General features: G+C 33.4%; 1 protein-coding gene across 1 annotated transcript; it reads right to left on the minus strand.

The window, feature by feature from the left end:
• Positions 1-1,018: 1,018 nt before the first annotated feature.
• Positions 1,019-17,384, minus strand: LOC124532749 (apyrase-like). Its single transcript, XM_047107803.1, has 11 exons — positions 17,163-17,384; positions 15,182-15,404; positions 11,423-11,620; positions 8,879-9,009; positions 7,800-7,950; positions 6,983-7,109; positions 4,740-4,897; positions 3,791-3,869; positions 2,939-3,097; positions 2,296-2,450; positions 1,019-1,846 (listed from the first exon to the last, which is right to left on the minus strand). The coding sequence occupies exons 1-11, from the start codon at positions 17,285-17,287 to the stop codon at positions 1,721-1,723; spliced, it is 1,632 nt and encodes a 543-aa protein (XP_046963759.1). The 5' UTR covers positions 17,288-17,384; the 3' UTR covers positions 1,019-1,720.
• Positions 17,385-17,481: the final 97 nt, after the last annotated feature.

Below are 17,481 nucleotides of genomic sequence, written 5' to 3' on the forward strand. Positions count from 1 at the left end.
CAAAAAAAAAATGCAATTTTTTAACATCTTTGGCTCATACTAATACACAATTTGAAATAAGAATACAATTAAAAAATGTAATTAAATATAGAATATTGATACTTTGATCTTGTCCATAATCAAAATTGACAATCGCCTCGTCAACTTACTCTAAGCTCGCTGGAATACGATTTCTAATGACAGCAATAGAGTCAGGCACTCACAGGCAACTTGCTTGATGCAATGTAGTACGGAAACTACTCCACTAATTGCTTTCATAGAAGCCCTTATGAACTTCAATCACATTTGACTAGCATAGATATTGACAATATGTGTATGTTAGGCTGAATCAAACAACTTGTTTTCATCAATACTTATAATAAAATTGGAGTGTCTGTTTGTAAAATAACCAATTTTTAATAAATGCATATGTATACACGATCCATACATCACAAAAATATGTATTTTTTTTGTCTGTCTGTTTTCTCCGACTAATCTCTGGAACGGCTTGATCGACTTTGACGGGACTTTTACTGGTGGATAGGTGATACAATAAGGAGTAACTTCGGCTACAACAATAACTTTTTTGTTAAATTTAAACGCGCACTAAGTTGTGGACACACATTTTCAATCTACACATCCCTGTCAGCCTCCTTGGAGTGGCTCAATATATGCCGTGCCTCGAAAAACACGTAAAGCCTTTGATCTGAATCTGTCGTTTCAGGTTACCCGTTTGACTATGAGAGTGTGGGGACAGTGAGTGTATCTGTGCTTGCAAGCAAACTTGTGCACTAAAATATATATTATATATGTGATGCGTTGTTGCTTAATCTCCCTTGAGATTCGCCGCTGGAACCGAAGTCGATCAGAACATCTTGATCATCATATACATTAAAATCAAATAGAAATCCCAGATTATAAAACAAAAGAGAATCACGTCGCTTGCTTTATCATCGAATGAACACTCATGAACAATCTTCTTTAGGTATGGAAAAATATATTAAAGAATCATTTAAATAAAAATAAGAAAACAACAAAATATTTAATTGTGTATAAATGTATTAATAATAATATTTATACTAACCCATGACTTTACATTGACATTTCCGAGATCACACTTTATATCAAAATTATTATTAATTTAATTGACTCAATCTTATTTCATTATGCTTAATATAAAAGGCAAGTAAGTGTCTATATAATAAAATGTTTTCAGTAAAGATTACAATTGATTGAACTCCAGTCGTTTTCATAATAATAAAAATATTTTTTATTTATAAATAGCAATGACAAAACACTTCAGCAGTGCAAATCTGTAAGACTTCACTGCGTATTTCACTCGTTGATTGTTGACAGCCGATTTGATACATATGCATAAGTCTATAAAGTGTATTGTCTATTATAGTCATTGTTATATATTACATTTTGACGACTCTCATGTACTGTCAACTGATTTTTTTAAATCTTCATAAAAAGCTTCTTATTAAAGCATTTCAGTGTTATCAACATCAAAAAAATGGAGTTTTTATTTTAATATATTTAAAACACGCAAGTTCGAGTATTTTATCTCAATAAAATAATAATAATACATTTAAATTGTTATTTTTATCTGTATTAATAATAAGATAAATTAAGTTGATTTACTACTTATAAATATATTTTATTAACATGATGTATCAAAAATATATTTGTTTCAGAAATAAAATAAATAATATATTAATAATATGTTTTTAGCTACAATTTAATTATTAATAACGATTCTATCATCTTTTGTGACATTTATCGGCGTATGTTTCTTGATATAATTCTCTATAATTTTCTGATCGCGACCGATTACTTCAACATTCCTCTTTCCATTTTTAAACATCTGAAATAAAAAAATATTGCATATAATTCACTTTTTTATTTTAATATCCGTCAGTCTGATTATTTGTTACTTTCATTGCCCAACTTCTGGACAGATGTTGATGAAATTTGGTATTAAGCAAGAATGTATTGTTTTATTATTCTCTTATGAAGGACTTAAGGAGGATTTTATATGTGTAAGTCCTGACACCCAATCCCTAAAATAAGAGCAAACCCGCGGATGTTGCTAGTTTAAGAATGTATGCTTGATTAAACACAAAATCCATTACAATCCTGTATCTGTTTCATGGAAGTACAATTGTGTAAGTATTTTTGTATGTATATTGCTTATAATGTTGCTATCCTTATCTTTATATTGCACCAAATATTCGCAATTCAACTTAAAGATGCCTGAAATTTTTGGCAGTGTATCTTTTGCATAAATTGTGCAAATAAATTTATAATTCTTACTGTGAATCCATCCCCGCCATCAGCTAAATATGCTGGTACGATCAAGTGGTAGAAAGCTTCAGGGTCTAGCGGCACATCCGACTTTTCGTAACCAACGAACACTGACGTAACTCTTTGCCCTTGCGGTTTAGATACGTTGTATGTAACTTGCAATCCTAGAATGAGAAGGAAAATTATCAGCTGTCTTTGTTCCTGCTTCCTCTCGTCAGTAACTCGTAATTATTTATTTGGGATTGAAATATTTGTCATTCTTTGAAGTCTTTCACATAAATACTATAATAGTTAATGAGATGTTTGGGGGGGGGGGGTTAATATGTAAATGGAAGCACGCAAACCCTCCAAATTTGGAAATGTATATTTGGATAAGATATGTTATTTAAATCAAATCATAATAACATATCGTTTAGTTTAAATTTACACATGCAGATTTCCTCACGATGTTTTCCTTCACCACCGAGCTCGAGATTATATACAAAAATTAAGCACACGAAAATTCAGCAGTTCTTGCCTGGATTTGAACCCGCAATCATGAAGATGCACGCGCTCTAGACACTGAGCCATCTCGGCTCTTAATTTTTTTTTATTTTAAATTAACCGAAAGGACATGGTTCAGTTTTGAATAATATGTACGTTATTAACAAACCTGACAGTTGCAAGACATAAGGTCCCTTGAAAGGTGTCATCTCCCACGCGTCGGAAACACTTCTCTCGAGAGCTAACAACACGTCCTTGCCTTGCAGTTCGAATGATTGTATGCGATCGTTGAAAGGTAACAGTTCGAATATTACTCCTTTGGTTATTTCTAAAACATATATTATAATTAGCGATTTATGGTAAGTGAATGGTCAAACGATGACCATAAACAAAAATACCATCCATCCACCACTTCTTCCTTATATACGTTGAAATTAGAGACAGGTGTCCTTACGATGTTTTAGGACGAGATGAGTTATAAACGCAAATTAAGTACATGAAAGTTTAGCGATGCTTACCTGGGTTCGAACCCGCAAACATCTGTTAATATGTACGTGTTCGAACCAATGCCATCTTGGCTCCGCATAAGACAGAATGTAATTTCAGTGTATTATCAATTTATTTAAATAATTTTAGCTTGCTAAACTTCTATTTAGGTATTTTCTATTAGGTTTTAATTTTTCTAATTTTATATTCAATAAATTTAATATATATATATGTATAATTGTTCCGTGTCGAGTTGTTTGTGAAAGTCATGTACGCTAGTTATTGATGTATATAGAACATGATTGTCATAATAAAATAAAATAAAATAAAATAAAATAAAATAAAATAAAATAAAATAAAATAAAATAAAATAAAATAAAATAAAATAAAATAAAATAAAATAAAATAAAATAAAATAAATGTGTATAAGAATATACAATGAAATGCTTTTTTGGTTAGAAAGCATCTGACTACAAAATGGTACGGTATATCCGCTAGAGGCGCTAGACCATCGGTCCTCCATTGTTATACTTACTTCCACTCGGTATCGTAGACTTGATGTTACCGCGTTGAATAAAAGATATGTAATGTATATTAGCTCGTAGCGTTTTCCCCTGAAATCAACAAAAAATATACAATTGTGAAACGTAATTGTTAAATATTGTTTTGTCGTTTTAGCATACCCGTGGTTAAGTTTCTGTACCAGCCCCTCACCAAACTCAACTCAAACTCAAACTCAAATTCCTTTATTCAATATAGAAGCATTACACTTACTTATTGATTGTCAAATAAACACTACCACCGGTTCGGAAAAAGGAACACCCTGACCTGAGAAGAACCAGCGAAAGAAACTCATCGGGAGCATTTAATCACCGCCAAACAGAAAATCGTATTCCAGCTTGAAAGCTCAGATTTTAAGTTACAAAGTACATGACAGATCTTATGACTGTCGGCGTTATGATATATGAAATATATTGTTTACAATAATAACTTAATACGCTATTATTAATACACTAGTATAAGGTTAATAAACGTAAAATTCAATATTTTTAGAAATTATGAAACCTATGTTAGTTAATTGATTTAATTTCATTGTAAACACATTTTTTTCCTTTTTAAAGCCTAAGCGTCGCTCTCTATCCGGCCAGTAACTTTTTACCGCTGTTTTAAATTAATTCTTTATTAACTTCTAACAATTTACTAAATTGCAATCAAGAATCATCTTTATTTTTCGGCACATTTAAGGCTGGAGCTCTTCAAAATGAGACCTTACCCGATCTTTTATGCGCAGCTATCGTCTCACAATCACTGAGACAAAAATCAGCCCACGCTATTAAGATATAAGATACATAATTGCTGATAGACAATGCAATAGCGTTAAGCCCTTTTGTATATTAAGTAATTTAGTTTTGTTGTGCAGTGCAGTTTAAAAAAACACACACAACAGTGCTCAAGTTGATGTTCAGACGGATTTTCATACTCACAAATTCAGTTAACGAATCAACCAACAGATCGCCAAGAGCGCACTCCCCGAAGACACACTTCTCGAAATATAATGTAGTTTTACTCTCTCCGATTACTTCCTGTTCAGCTTTGTGTACCAGCTCCGCGTACGGGGCCAGGCGAGTTTTAATGTCACCATCTTTATTATCATGAAAATAAAAATACTCTTACATGATGCGTTCAAGATTGCATTGAATTTTAAACAATAACGACGAATATCAGCAAAACAAAACAGTTACACTTTCCTATACATATAATTAAATTGAAGTGTCTGTTTGTAATATCAAAATAACCCTTATTTACTCAATGCATATGTATGTATACACGGTACATATACCAAATAACATTTTTTATAACTTTTGTCCGTCTGTCTGTTTGTTCCGGCTAATTTCTGGAACGGCTTGATCAATTTTGATGGGTCTTTCACTGGCAGATAACTGATATAATAAGGAATAACTTAGGCTACAATCAAACTTTTTTGTTAAATTCAAATGCGTACAATGTCGCGGGTACAGCTAGTTTTTAAATAAAACACTATTATTTTTTTTTTAATATGTATAAAAATAAACGAATACAAACTCATTGCTTTAATTATCTTCATCTCTGGTCTTCATGACTGAGCATGTATACCACATTTTAATGTCGTGTGCGTAACGAACTCTTTAATAGCTAATAAATAGATAGATCCCATTGATGGGAATATGTAATATTTATCTTGCTAATACTACTTCAGAGCTAGCCAGAATTATGTATAACATGGGTAAACATAATGTAAATAAGCGACCCTAGATAGAATAGTATAATTAATGTAAAGATAAGAGTATTTGTGTAATCTACCATAGCAACATAGTCACCTATAAACATAGTCAAGTGACTTAGCTCTTAAAATGAGAATAAAAAACTCTGGTTTTGTATTGCATTGTACCTATAACCTTATCAATCAATGCTTTTTTAGATCAAAACTCTACTTGATAATAGTCGTGTATCACTTTTTTTATGAAGACTATATATATTGTACGAAAATTTATAATGACTAATTTTATTGTCCTTCAATTAAATGAGCTTATGTTTTTTGTATTAATTATCAAAAAGAAATACCTATATATAATATGGCTAAAAATTTTAATAGGCCAATTATTGAAATAGAACTACATAACATCAATCAATCAGCTTACAAAGCGGGTGAAACCACGCTGAGCATATGTATTGGATAATTATAATTGTTACAGTTTGATAACGGGGTCTAGTTCATAACATAACGTTTATAAATAATTAATAAATAATGATAATGCTTGTACTTTATTCTATTTTTGTAAATATAATAACGATATGTCATATTTGTCTTGATATTTCAATCACTACCTTATTTACATCTGAAATATAAGAAAACAATTGAATTGAAAAACAACTTAAGGTCGAGTACTTTATGGCCTCGAATTGTTTAAATTTCACATTACTGGTTATTGCATAAGAATAAGCAATGCCGAAATTGGCGAAATAATCTGTGCCTATTTGAGACATTTAAAATCCAAAACAAAAAAATATGAAACGTCAAATTTGACATTTCTTATTTTTTATTCCAGTTTCAGCCAAAGCAGCCAATCACAAGAGAGATAAGATATCGCAGGACATCAGCAATCTGTTATATTGCACAAATGTGCGCGCAAAAAGAAGTCGACTGTCTGTTCTCTTGCTTTTATAAACCGCTAAGATTTCAAGATAATATGCGACTGAGAGGAGTACACACACAAGGCCAACGATCTTACTTGGTTTCAAAGGTAGTATAAACACTTATCATCAGAAAAACCGGATATATTTTTATTGGATACCAGGGGATTAAACCCATGACCTCGGAATCTACATCTTATAAGCTATCTATTTTTTTAACAATGGAATCCCTCAGAAAGCTTCTCTGGGGGGAAACTGGTTTGTTTGGCATACCTACCCATTAGAACCACTACGACAGCCGTCCTCGACATAGCGCTTACGGCAAAACGTGGTCATCCCGGCTTGGAATTGTCCCTTCATGGACGTCTGAAATGGGCAACGTGAGACTCCCAACTAACACATCCACGACCCCAGGGTCACATCCTATCTTTTAAGTCCCAGACGTCGTAGTTCTTTCTAAGCTAACTAGACGAACTATTTTTTTAAATACAACAATAAGAAGTTTATACACATACTATGTAAAAACTTATAAATCATTTATTATTTTAATACACACCCTCAGGTAGAGATCGATCCAGGAATATGGGCCCTCCGATCCATTTCACGTAGTCACCTCGAAAATCAAACGACACAGTGAGACTTCCCATATACTTAGTAAAAGCTGAAGCTTGAACTATCAATACCTGAAACGAAAAGTCTTTTAAACTCACTAATAAGAATATTTTATAGAATAATGTGCATCTAATCATCATCATCATCACCTGATAGTATTTACTATCTTACTACTTTCTACTAATATTTGATGATGCTGCCAACTTGGGCAACAAAATCAAAGATTTTGCCAACAACCAATTTTGAATTAAGATGTTATGTTCCTCGTGCCTGTAGTAACACTGGCTCACTCACTCTCCAAACACAACAATATATGGATACTGTTATTTGATGGTAGAGTATTTAATAAGTACATGGTACTCAGACGAGCTTGCAAGAGCTGGCATCAAGTAAAAGTACTTAGACTTATTTATTTTTGGTTTGAAGCATATTGATAGAGTAAGGAATGAGTACATAAGAGGAAGTTTGATAGTGGCACCAGTAACGGAGAAGCTATGTGGAAACCGGCTGACATGGCATGAACATATCATGACGAGAAATGAGGACCATGGTGTAAGGAAAGTCTTGAGTATGGATATAGGTGGAAATAGAGGTAGAGGACGTCCAAACGCGATGGATGGATTGTGTGAAAGATGATATGTGTTAGAAAGAATGTTACTTGTGAGATGACGTGTGACAGAGAGGTATTCAAGGCGAAGACATGCTGCGCCGACCCAAGTAGAATTGGGATAAGGGCAGGAGGATGATGGTTAGAAGCATACCTTGTGCTTTCTCCTTGCGTTCGTTTCAATGAACACAGGGTACGGTCCGGCTACTTCCTCTCCACTCGGCGCTGGACCGTTCCATAACAATGAGTGCGTATGACCGCCTACTATTATATCTATATGTTCGCCGTAATCACGGGCAAGTTCCCTGAAAATATTATGAAGATATCAATTGTATTAAAAAATACGTAATAATGGAATATATCAGATTATAGAACCAGCATTAATGAAGTCCAGAATTAACACTTATTCAATTGACCAAACATTGTTTGGAAATGTCTTGTATTTATTGACAAAATTCTAACACACGCCACAACAACTATATAATAAATTGTCTAATTATTTAAGAAGCCAGATAAATGATCAATTTGTGATAAATAATCCCCTGGATCTCTTAAACTGTCAGTGTAATGTGAATCTCTTTAAAATGTCTTGACTGCCGCAAACCATGAAACTGCATCTATTATATCCGATGAGCCAGCAAATTTCACTCGTCATTCAAGAAAGTGACCAATACAAAGAATTACTGATTAACGGATGAGCAACGTAAGTAATATGGCAAATAATACTCAATCCATTCACCACTTTCCAGCGGTAAATGAGAAATGAAATCACAAATTAATCAGCTAAATTATATCATCTCTAAACCTTGTCAACATAGATGCCATAATATATATTGATAAGGCATATTACTCATGAGAAGCGACAAGACAGACCAAATACTTACTAAACTTGTATCAACTCGACTAGATCCAGAAATCATTCAGTGTATATATTATTGTCAGATATATATTAAACAAAGTAAATATGCTTTACCAATGAGATTACAAATCGAAAGTCATTCAGTCACAATGCATGTCTGTTTTATCTCCATGGATAAACCACAAAATCGAATTCGATCAAATTACGAAGCAAACTTGACACCTAGGACTACTATTAGCCATGACACTATTTTTTAAATGAGAAAAGCTTAGAACTTCATATAAACATTTTGTTTAGCAGTAAAACCTGTGAAACATCTTTACCGTATTGTTATTTATTTGTAAAGAATTAAAGATAATTCCACGTTAACTCACTTATCCACGTCAAGGCCGCAATGTGAGAGCACAATTATGATATCAATTCCCTTATCACTCAGCGCTTCGGCTTCCCGACGCACAGCTTCACGTGGATCAGTGAACTCCACGTTACCCGCTGAAGATAATATCTGCAATGAGATAAAAAGAACATTCATATGAAACAGTGGTAACGCATACGTCTTGACCAATGATTTCGGGTTCAAATTCAGACCCCGCTAAGTTTCCATGAGCTGAATTTGTGTTTATAATTCAACTCGAAAGAAAACATCTTAAGTATCAAAACTTCATTGAAATTAGGTACATGTTTAGGAGGAGCCGAAATTTCTTCTCAAAAGTAGAAGAGGCTTAGTGGGATAAATAGATAGTAGAAAATGTACAGGTTGTTGTTGTTGTTGTTGTTGTTGTTGTTGTTGTACGATTGTCAAAAACGTATATTGTACACACTATTCAATACTATCAATAAGTCATATTTCATTAATGAAAAAAAAAAATATTTTCTGGTTCATTAATATCCTTTTTAAATCAGGGGGAATTTTAGCTAGCAGTTGAACATATACAGGTTTTTACTTTTTAATTATAAATGTCTCTACATCGGTGTCCAATTTTTTTAAAATAATTTCCTTGTTTTACGCAACATTTTGTGCTTCTCTATAGGGCCGTGTTTTTTTATATCTGATACATAAGGAACCTAGTCTATTAATTATGTTATATTTACTATCTATATATTTGTTTAACATATCCAGTATTATGACATACATCAAAGACAGTTATGATACGCTTATCTTCAATATCATATGAAAGAAAAATTTCATACATCTTCCACGTGAAAACGTGTTGAATATCATATTTACGATAAGAAAGATAAACAATAAATACTAGAAATATACATATATATACATATAATCTGTAATTAGGAACAAATACAATAAAGAGATTAGTTTTGTTGTTTTTTTTAATAGCTTGTGTTAAATGTTTAAAGTGTTATTATGACTATTATTAATTACTTAGAATTGAATAATTTAATACATCACTTGACAATTATTTATATTGTAAATAAATAATATGTAATGTATGTTTCGTTATGACACTTTTTCCTTCTATGATGAATTCAGCGATTTCACTATACTATCGCGTAAAAGAACTTTGATCCAAACTTGATTTATATTCATACATGTGTTGCAAATCTATCGATAGTCGACCTCGAAACTATTCAAGATATCGATAGCATCGTTTTTATCAGTACTATCGATAGTATCGACAGTTTTGGCCTATCGATAGACAAGTCATTTTTCTTACGTTTTCAGGTTAAAAGTAATGGTTTTTGCAATACTATTCATAGTATCAATATGATTGCTCAGAGGCAGCTGTCGATGTATAGTACGTTTTCTATTGATAGTTAACTATTGATATACAACACTAATATATACATATATGTACTCGATTATACTTAATCTTTAAATTAATTATTATCCTAAATATACCTTCTAGTTTCCAGACTAAATTGTAGCCTATATGGGTTGAGCTGTTAATAGATCGCAAACAATTGAACGAACAATCACAAACGGAATTATATTAAGTAAGTGGGCGGAGCAATTCAACAATTAAAGTTGTTATTGTTGTCTAGATCTTTATCTACCTCACATGATCTTGAAACTGACACGTTAAACTAGATTTTATAAGTAGCAACACTACCCGTTAAAAAGAAAACATTATATTTCGAACGCTGAAAAGTTTGACACTTCCGAAGACAACGGTGACTTATAATCACAATAAAATTATATGTAATTCACGAGTTTGAATTAAAAGTAAAGTAAAGTAACATGCCTGTAAATTTCCCACTGCTGGGGTAATGGCCTCCTCTCCTATTAGGGAGAGGGCTTGGAACATATTCCACCACGCTGTTCCTATGCGGGTTGGTGGAATGCACATGAGAAGAATTTCAATGAAATTAGACACATGCAGGTTTCCTCACGATGTTTTTCTTCACCGCCGAGCATGAGATGAATATAATATAAACACAAATTAAGCACATATGTATATAGTGATGCTTGCCTGGTTTTGAACCCGAAATAATCGGTTAAAATGCACGTGTTCTAACAACTGGGCCATCGCGGCTCTTCTCGGTTTGAATTAACCAATTAATAACTATAAAATAACCTCCTCGAAATCATATTAAAACTGTAACGTCATCCTGGCCGATTTCAGTCACGGAGATCAAATATACAGAAGAAAACACAGATGTACTCTCTATTCCCCCATAATCCAATGGGACAGCAAACTACGTCCAGGAAGAGTTTAAATGCAGAACCAGCTGCTTTTCGTTTTTACCAAGAAACATCCAACTGTCAGACTTTAAGGCCAAAATTAATCAGCCTGACATGGAGTTTGAACCAAGAACCTCGGGAATACCGACCTAGCTAAATAGTAGTAGTAGTATAGTAGAGTAGTGAATGCCTCCTTCTTAGTAGCTAGGTATCTATACCTAGCTACTAAGAAAGAGGCATTCAGGCAAAATGTATCACATAAATAAAGGCTACCCACCTTAGTGTCTGTTGTTATAAGACCTATGATACCGATTTTTCTCTTCTTTCGTTCAATGATTATGCTTGGTTTGTAAAGTCCTTGTAAAACTGGTTCTTTGCTGGTGTCCATGTTAGCGGCTACGACGGGCGCTTTCAGGGCTTTCAGATACGGAGCGAGGCCTTGTGGTCCATCATCAAACTCGTGGTTACCAATTGCCTGTATCAAAAATGAATAACAATTTAAAATCAATACAAAACAGGTTTCAAATTAACGCAGTCAAGTGTTCAAACATACGAAAAAAATCGAACAATAAATTAAAATTCAATGTTGGGTACGTAGGATGAATCCTGCGGTTTCTTCATGATGCTTCGCCGGCTTCGTTCTCGTTTTAGAGATTTGGTTGTCACGTGTTAGGCAAAATTAGTAGCCTGTGGCCATCCTTGGAGTTCAAATTTACTTCATACCAAATTCCATCAAATTTGGTGCAGTAGGTTGGAAGTGGAAGAGCGACAGACAAACAGATATAGTTATTTTCACATTTATAATATTGAGTCGAGATGGCCCAGTGAGTCGAGATGGCACAGCGGTTAGAGCGCTTGCATCTTAACCGATGACTGCAGGTTCAAACCCAGGCAAGCACCGCTGATTCATGTGCTTAATTTGTCTATATAATTCATCTCGTGCTCAGCGGTGAAGGAAAACACTGTGAGGAAACCTGCATGTGACAAATTTCATAAAAATTCTTCCACATTTTTATTCCACCAACCCGCATTGGAACAGCCTGGTGGAATATGTTCCAAAACTTCTCCAAAGGGAGAGGAGACCTTTAGCCCAGCAGTGGGAATTTACAGGCTGTTGTTGTTGTTGTTGTTGTTGTTATAATATTAGTCTATACCTATAATCTATATTAATTATTAATAGATACTAATATGTCTTTGTTCGGTATGATAATTCCTAGAGGATATATGTATTTAATAAGGTTATTCCCACAATTCAATAAATTACATAATAACTTGAACCATCATGTAATTTAACACCGGAAATGTATAACATTATGTATTTAGTATTCATTCAAATGTGTATTGTGATTTTCTCTATCATGAGTACATTATAAACATCCACATGCCTAAATTGAACCTTAATATGTGCTGTTAAAGTACAAAATCGTTTGAGTTGTAATTTTTTTAAGGTGATCCAATTTCCTTTGCTCATAAGATCTGACAATGCATGTCTGCTGATTTTAAGAGTCGTGCTTTTATATGCAGGAGTGACCTTTCGTGGTTATCTTTATTTTGTAGGCATAGTGTTGGAATATTCGTTCTTGTTCTAGTTTAATAACAGTCCTGTTTAAATACCAACCATTCACTCTTCACCCAACTACACGAAGGTTTAACGTTAAACGGAGACATATGTATATGTATGTAATATACTTATTCTATATTTACGTAACACTGTCCATTTGTCTCTCTGTCTGTCTGTCTGTCTGTCTTATCAGTTTCAATACCAAATCACTGGACCAAATTTGATACAATTTGTATAAAGCAACCTTGAACTTCTACAAAAAACCCTATAAGGTTGGCAAAAACTCAGGCGACAACTAGTTTAATTTAAAATAAATACGTACAAAAAATGGTGACATTACAGTAGCAGTGTCTGTTTTGTAATATTATTGACATCAACGGAAATTCACGGAACCGGAAAATTACGGAAACATTCCCGAACACGTGTTATAACACGTCTTCTATTTTCTAGGACTGTAACCATATCTTCTATTTTTTAGGAAATTCTAACTTGATCATTGAATTTAAAACAAAATTATTCTGTTATGCATTTATGTTTCCTTATTCCGCTTGAGTCAGTAAATTAAAATGCAAAGTAATAAATTGAATAAAAGTACAAAGTTGCCGTAAAGAACCGTGATTAGAATACGTATATTTTAACCGATGATTTTGTTTTCAAACATGAGTCACTGATTTTTATGTGCTTTTTGTGTTCATATTTCAACTCTTCCATATGGCGAATAGTTTTTGCCACTTGCATTGTATCTACCAATCCATATTGGATTAAGCTTCAAGCCTTCTCCACAGCAATGGGACAGCAAACAGTTTCGCCAAAGAAGCTATCACAAATACGTAATATCTGAGAAACAAACTAAACCAAAAAGATCTGACAATTGCATCAGAGGTTAGATTCAAATAATTAGAATACGTTCTATTATTTCAATTATATAGAATTTTCTATTTTAACTTCTGCGCTATTCTATATTTATGCGTGATCATTACCATTATGTTATACTAGTAATCGTCCACGGCTACGCTTGCGTTTTAGCTTTTTCATATGTGAGGCGAAATAGTAGCCCATGTCCTATAAATTTGCTTTGCTTTGCATTTTTTTTCTATGGAATAGGTTGGCGGACGAGCTTATTATCAGGTGACCTATATGGCCACCTGATAATAAGTGGTCACCATCAGCCATAGACAATGACGCTGTAAGAAATATTAACTATCCCTTACATCGTAAATGCGCAACCAACCTTGGGAACTAAGATGCTATGTCCCTTGTGCCTGTAATTACACTGGCAAACTCACCCTTCAAACCGGAACATAACAATACGGCGCACTGTTGTATAACGGTAAAATATCTTCATGGCAATTTTTGTCAAATTCGGTTCAGCGGTTTGGTCGTGAAAGAGCGAAATACAGACAGACAGAGTTACTTTCACATTTATAATATAATATTAATATATAGATTGTAAATTATGTTATAAATTTATCGGGTTCGTATTTTAACTATCACTAAAATCTTGGTCTGTATCAGTCTAACAAATGAGCAAAACTCCTTGGTTTAAACCTCGTGTCAGGCCATTAAAAAGATATAGGATAAGGATAAGGGAATCGGATTATGCGAATGAGAAGTGAAAACAAAAGATCAGGACCGGCTTATGCAACACAATGTACCATTCGGAGTTGGCTATTTGGCCGAATTCAGTCAGAAAGAAGTCCCAATTATTTTATTATTGCAATTAAAATACTGTAACTACTAAAACGTACTTTTATTTGGTACAAATAAAAACCTATTTAAACAAAACAAGAAGGTTAATAAAAGAAAGGTTTCATTCCACGAACGCAGGAGTTGAGGAACAAACGTTGACATTTCCCTGTTAACTACCGCGTCGCACAAACCTATTAAAAACATTTAAAAGTATAAGGAACAAACGCGAGAGGAAAGTGTCCAAGGCGAGTCGCATGAACGTCGTCCATTTCGTTAAGACCTTAAGGATAACAGGCCAGGCACGATATTGGCAACAATGTATATAATATGAAAATGAACCAATGATTTTCTTGTAAAGCGCAAATTTTAGGAACAGCTGAGCCGATTTCGTTAAAAAAATTAAATTAGTATATAACCTTGAAGTACAAGGATGGTTTTTACGCAGAGAAAAAATTGCCTGAAAAAGTCTAAAAACAACACTTTTCTGTTATACTTAAAAGTCAATTTGAACTTTTATATCATAACACATAATTAAAGTATTAGTGAAGAGGTTCCAGGACGGCAAAACAATTTAATGACGATAATATCGTATGAATAGATCAATATGACCCTTAGAATGCAATTTAAATGCATATTTTCGAATACATTACATATTTAAAATGCAGGGAAATAGCGGTTAGTACTGCTCAATGAAAAAAATCTGTGGACGTTGTAAGACATTCTGTTGTATATTTAGTATCCAGCTAAGAAAGAAATAAAATTGAATTGATCTTAATTGGTACTTACATGGGCATCGTGTGGCAGCAAATTCATAAACTCCTGAGTAACATTCCACTTCAGCAGTGTATACCAATAAGTTCCTTGGAAACTATCACCAGCGTTTAGGAGTATCGAATCTGGTTTCTCCTTCTTCAACGATTCAATCTTTTTAAACAGACGAGGAAATCCTCCGAGACAGGAGTAATTGTTGTACCGACAGGTTGGAGTTTCCACTGATGTTTCTTCAAATCTAAAATCGGAAAGTCAATTTTCCACTGTTAGGCAAGATTAGCTTATTCTGGTTTTATAGCGACAACAAATTAATTTAAGAGCCGAGATGACCCCAATGATAAAACTCATGGGCCTAAATCAGATGCCACGATTGTTTAATAGTTTTAATGTACCTTGTCTTCTATTGTGTCCACAGAAAGTACAAAACCAAGATTAACAAATCTAGTACAGAACATACACAGAGAAATAGAGCATTAATAGAAAAACAATAACTAAAACACCACTGTCTACGCAATGTATTCAAAAAAAGCTTAACATACTCTGTAACACCTAGTAATATTAAATCATAACGATACCAACTGGGTGCAAACAGTCGCACATACAATTTATTCAGTCCGTTTGGGTAATACCCGACAAACAGTAATTGCACCGCGAAACACAAATAAATGTTTAATATTTATGTTCGGATTAAAGGGTGAGTGAGCCAAGTATAAAAGACCTAATAAGTTAGTTATCAAGATTGGTAACATATCAATGACGTAAGAGAATGATCATATTTCTTGCTGCTCCAATGTCTATATAATATGAAGTTCCACCCGCACCACCTTGATGTGCAAAAATCTACAACAGCGCGATTTTTTTTTCTGACTCGCACAACCATTTTGTGGAACCAGCTTTCGCCGGCGGTTTTTCCGAACCGATATGACATGGGAACCTTCAAGAAAAGAGCGTTCTTTCTTAAAGGCCGGCAACGCACCTGGAATCCCCCTGGTGTTGCAGATGTCCATGGGCGGTGGTAGTCACTTTCCATCAGGTGAGCGTCCTGCTCGTTTGTCACCTATGTCATAAAAAAAAACTTGTCTGTTTCTCTATTTTTATAAAAACGTCCTATGGAACTTGCCAACTAAAAATGAGCCCATTATTATAGGGCCACTGTACATCCACTACGTTATCGATTCAGCTCCATAGTACGGAATAGTTCTGTTGTCACCAGATACGTATAAAAAAATTGTAAGTAGTTTTATGAATTGATTCGTCAATAATGAGATGCAGTTTATAATAAAAACAACTTCCAAGATTTGTTTATTAACTGACCTTCATATGTGCATTTAAGTTAAGTTTACATGTAAAAGTATTTGCTGTTAAATTGCAATTAAAGATCACAAAAGTAAATGTTATTGATTATTTTTGGGATTCTGAAATATGAAATCATATAAAACATGATAAAAGTGGGAAATAGTCTATCGATGCAACAAAATGAATGGTTCATTAATGACGTAGTTCTGATTGCGAATAGTAATAGTACTTAATAGTACGAAACGATGCATTTTTTTTACTACATCAAAACTACTGTCCCATTAATTATTAATAATTCACGCCTTCATAAATTTTTTTTTTTTTTAGATTACTACCCATACTGCTGGGAATTTGCATTCGCATTTTGCTTGTTACCTTTCAAAACTTACGTTATACTAACTTGGTTACCATGACAACGGGAGGAAAAATTATAAATAATAAAATAAATATATTTATTAAATTGACTACGGTACTAAGCTTATTAAGAACATGTTTTACTGGACGACCTTTTCAAAGAACTTTGCCAAAAACAGTTACCTATATGTGTTGATTCATTATACATATATAAGTCAATAATAATATGCAATAACATCGATTTATGCTTCTCAGTGATCCTAAATTAAGTCATTATTATTTTATATTGCTATATATAATATACGCAAAGACGAATTAACTTTTCGAATATTTAAACAAAACTTACCTTGCGTGAAAATCGTTGTAATGAATAATGTCAAGTTCATACAATCCTTCGAAAGGCAGAGCGAATGTGAAAACCACACCAAATATGAAATGAAACTGCAATATTTCAAATATTATCGAACGCATATTGAAATTTCAATATATTATTGCATACATTGAATAATCTTGACGCTTATCTATACGTCTACACGCTCACTGAATTAAATACAAACTGAATAAGTTGTATAACTGACAGTGCACTGAGTCATTTGATGGGTAATGCTACGGCTACATTATCGGGTTCCGGCGCGGGGTTCCGTCTTATCATAAAAGCAGCGAAA

The sequence above is a fragment of the Vanessa cardui genome, chromosome 10 (genome assembly GCF_905220365.1).
Source record: "Vanessa cardui chromosome 10, ilVanCard2.1, whole genome shotgun sequence".
In the NCBI taxonomy this organism is placed as follows: domain Eukaryota; kingdom Metazoa; phylum Arthropoda; class Insecta; order Lepidoptera; family Nymphalidae; genus Vanessa; species Vanessa cardui.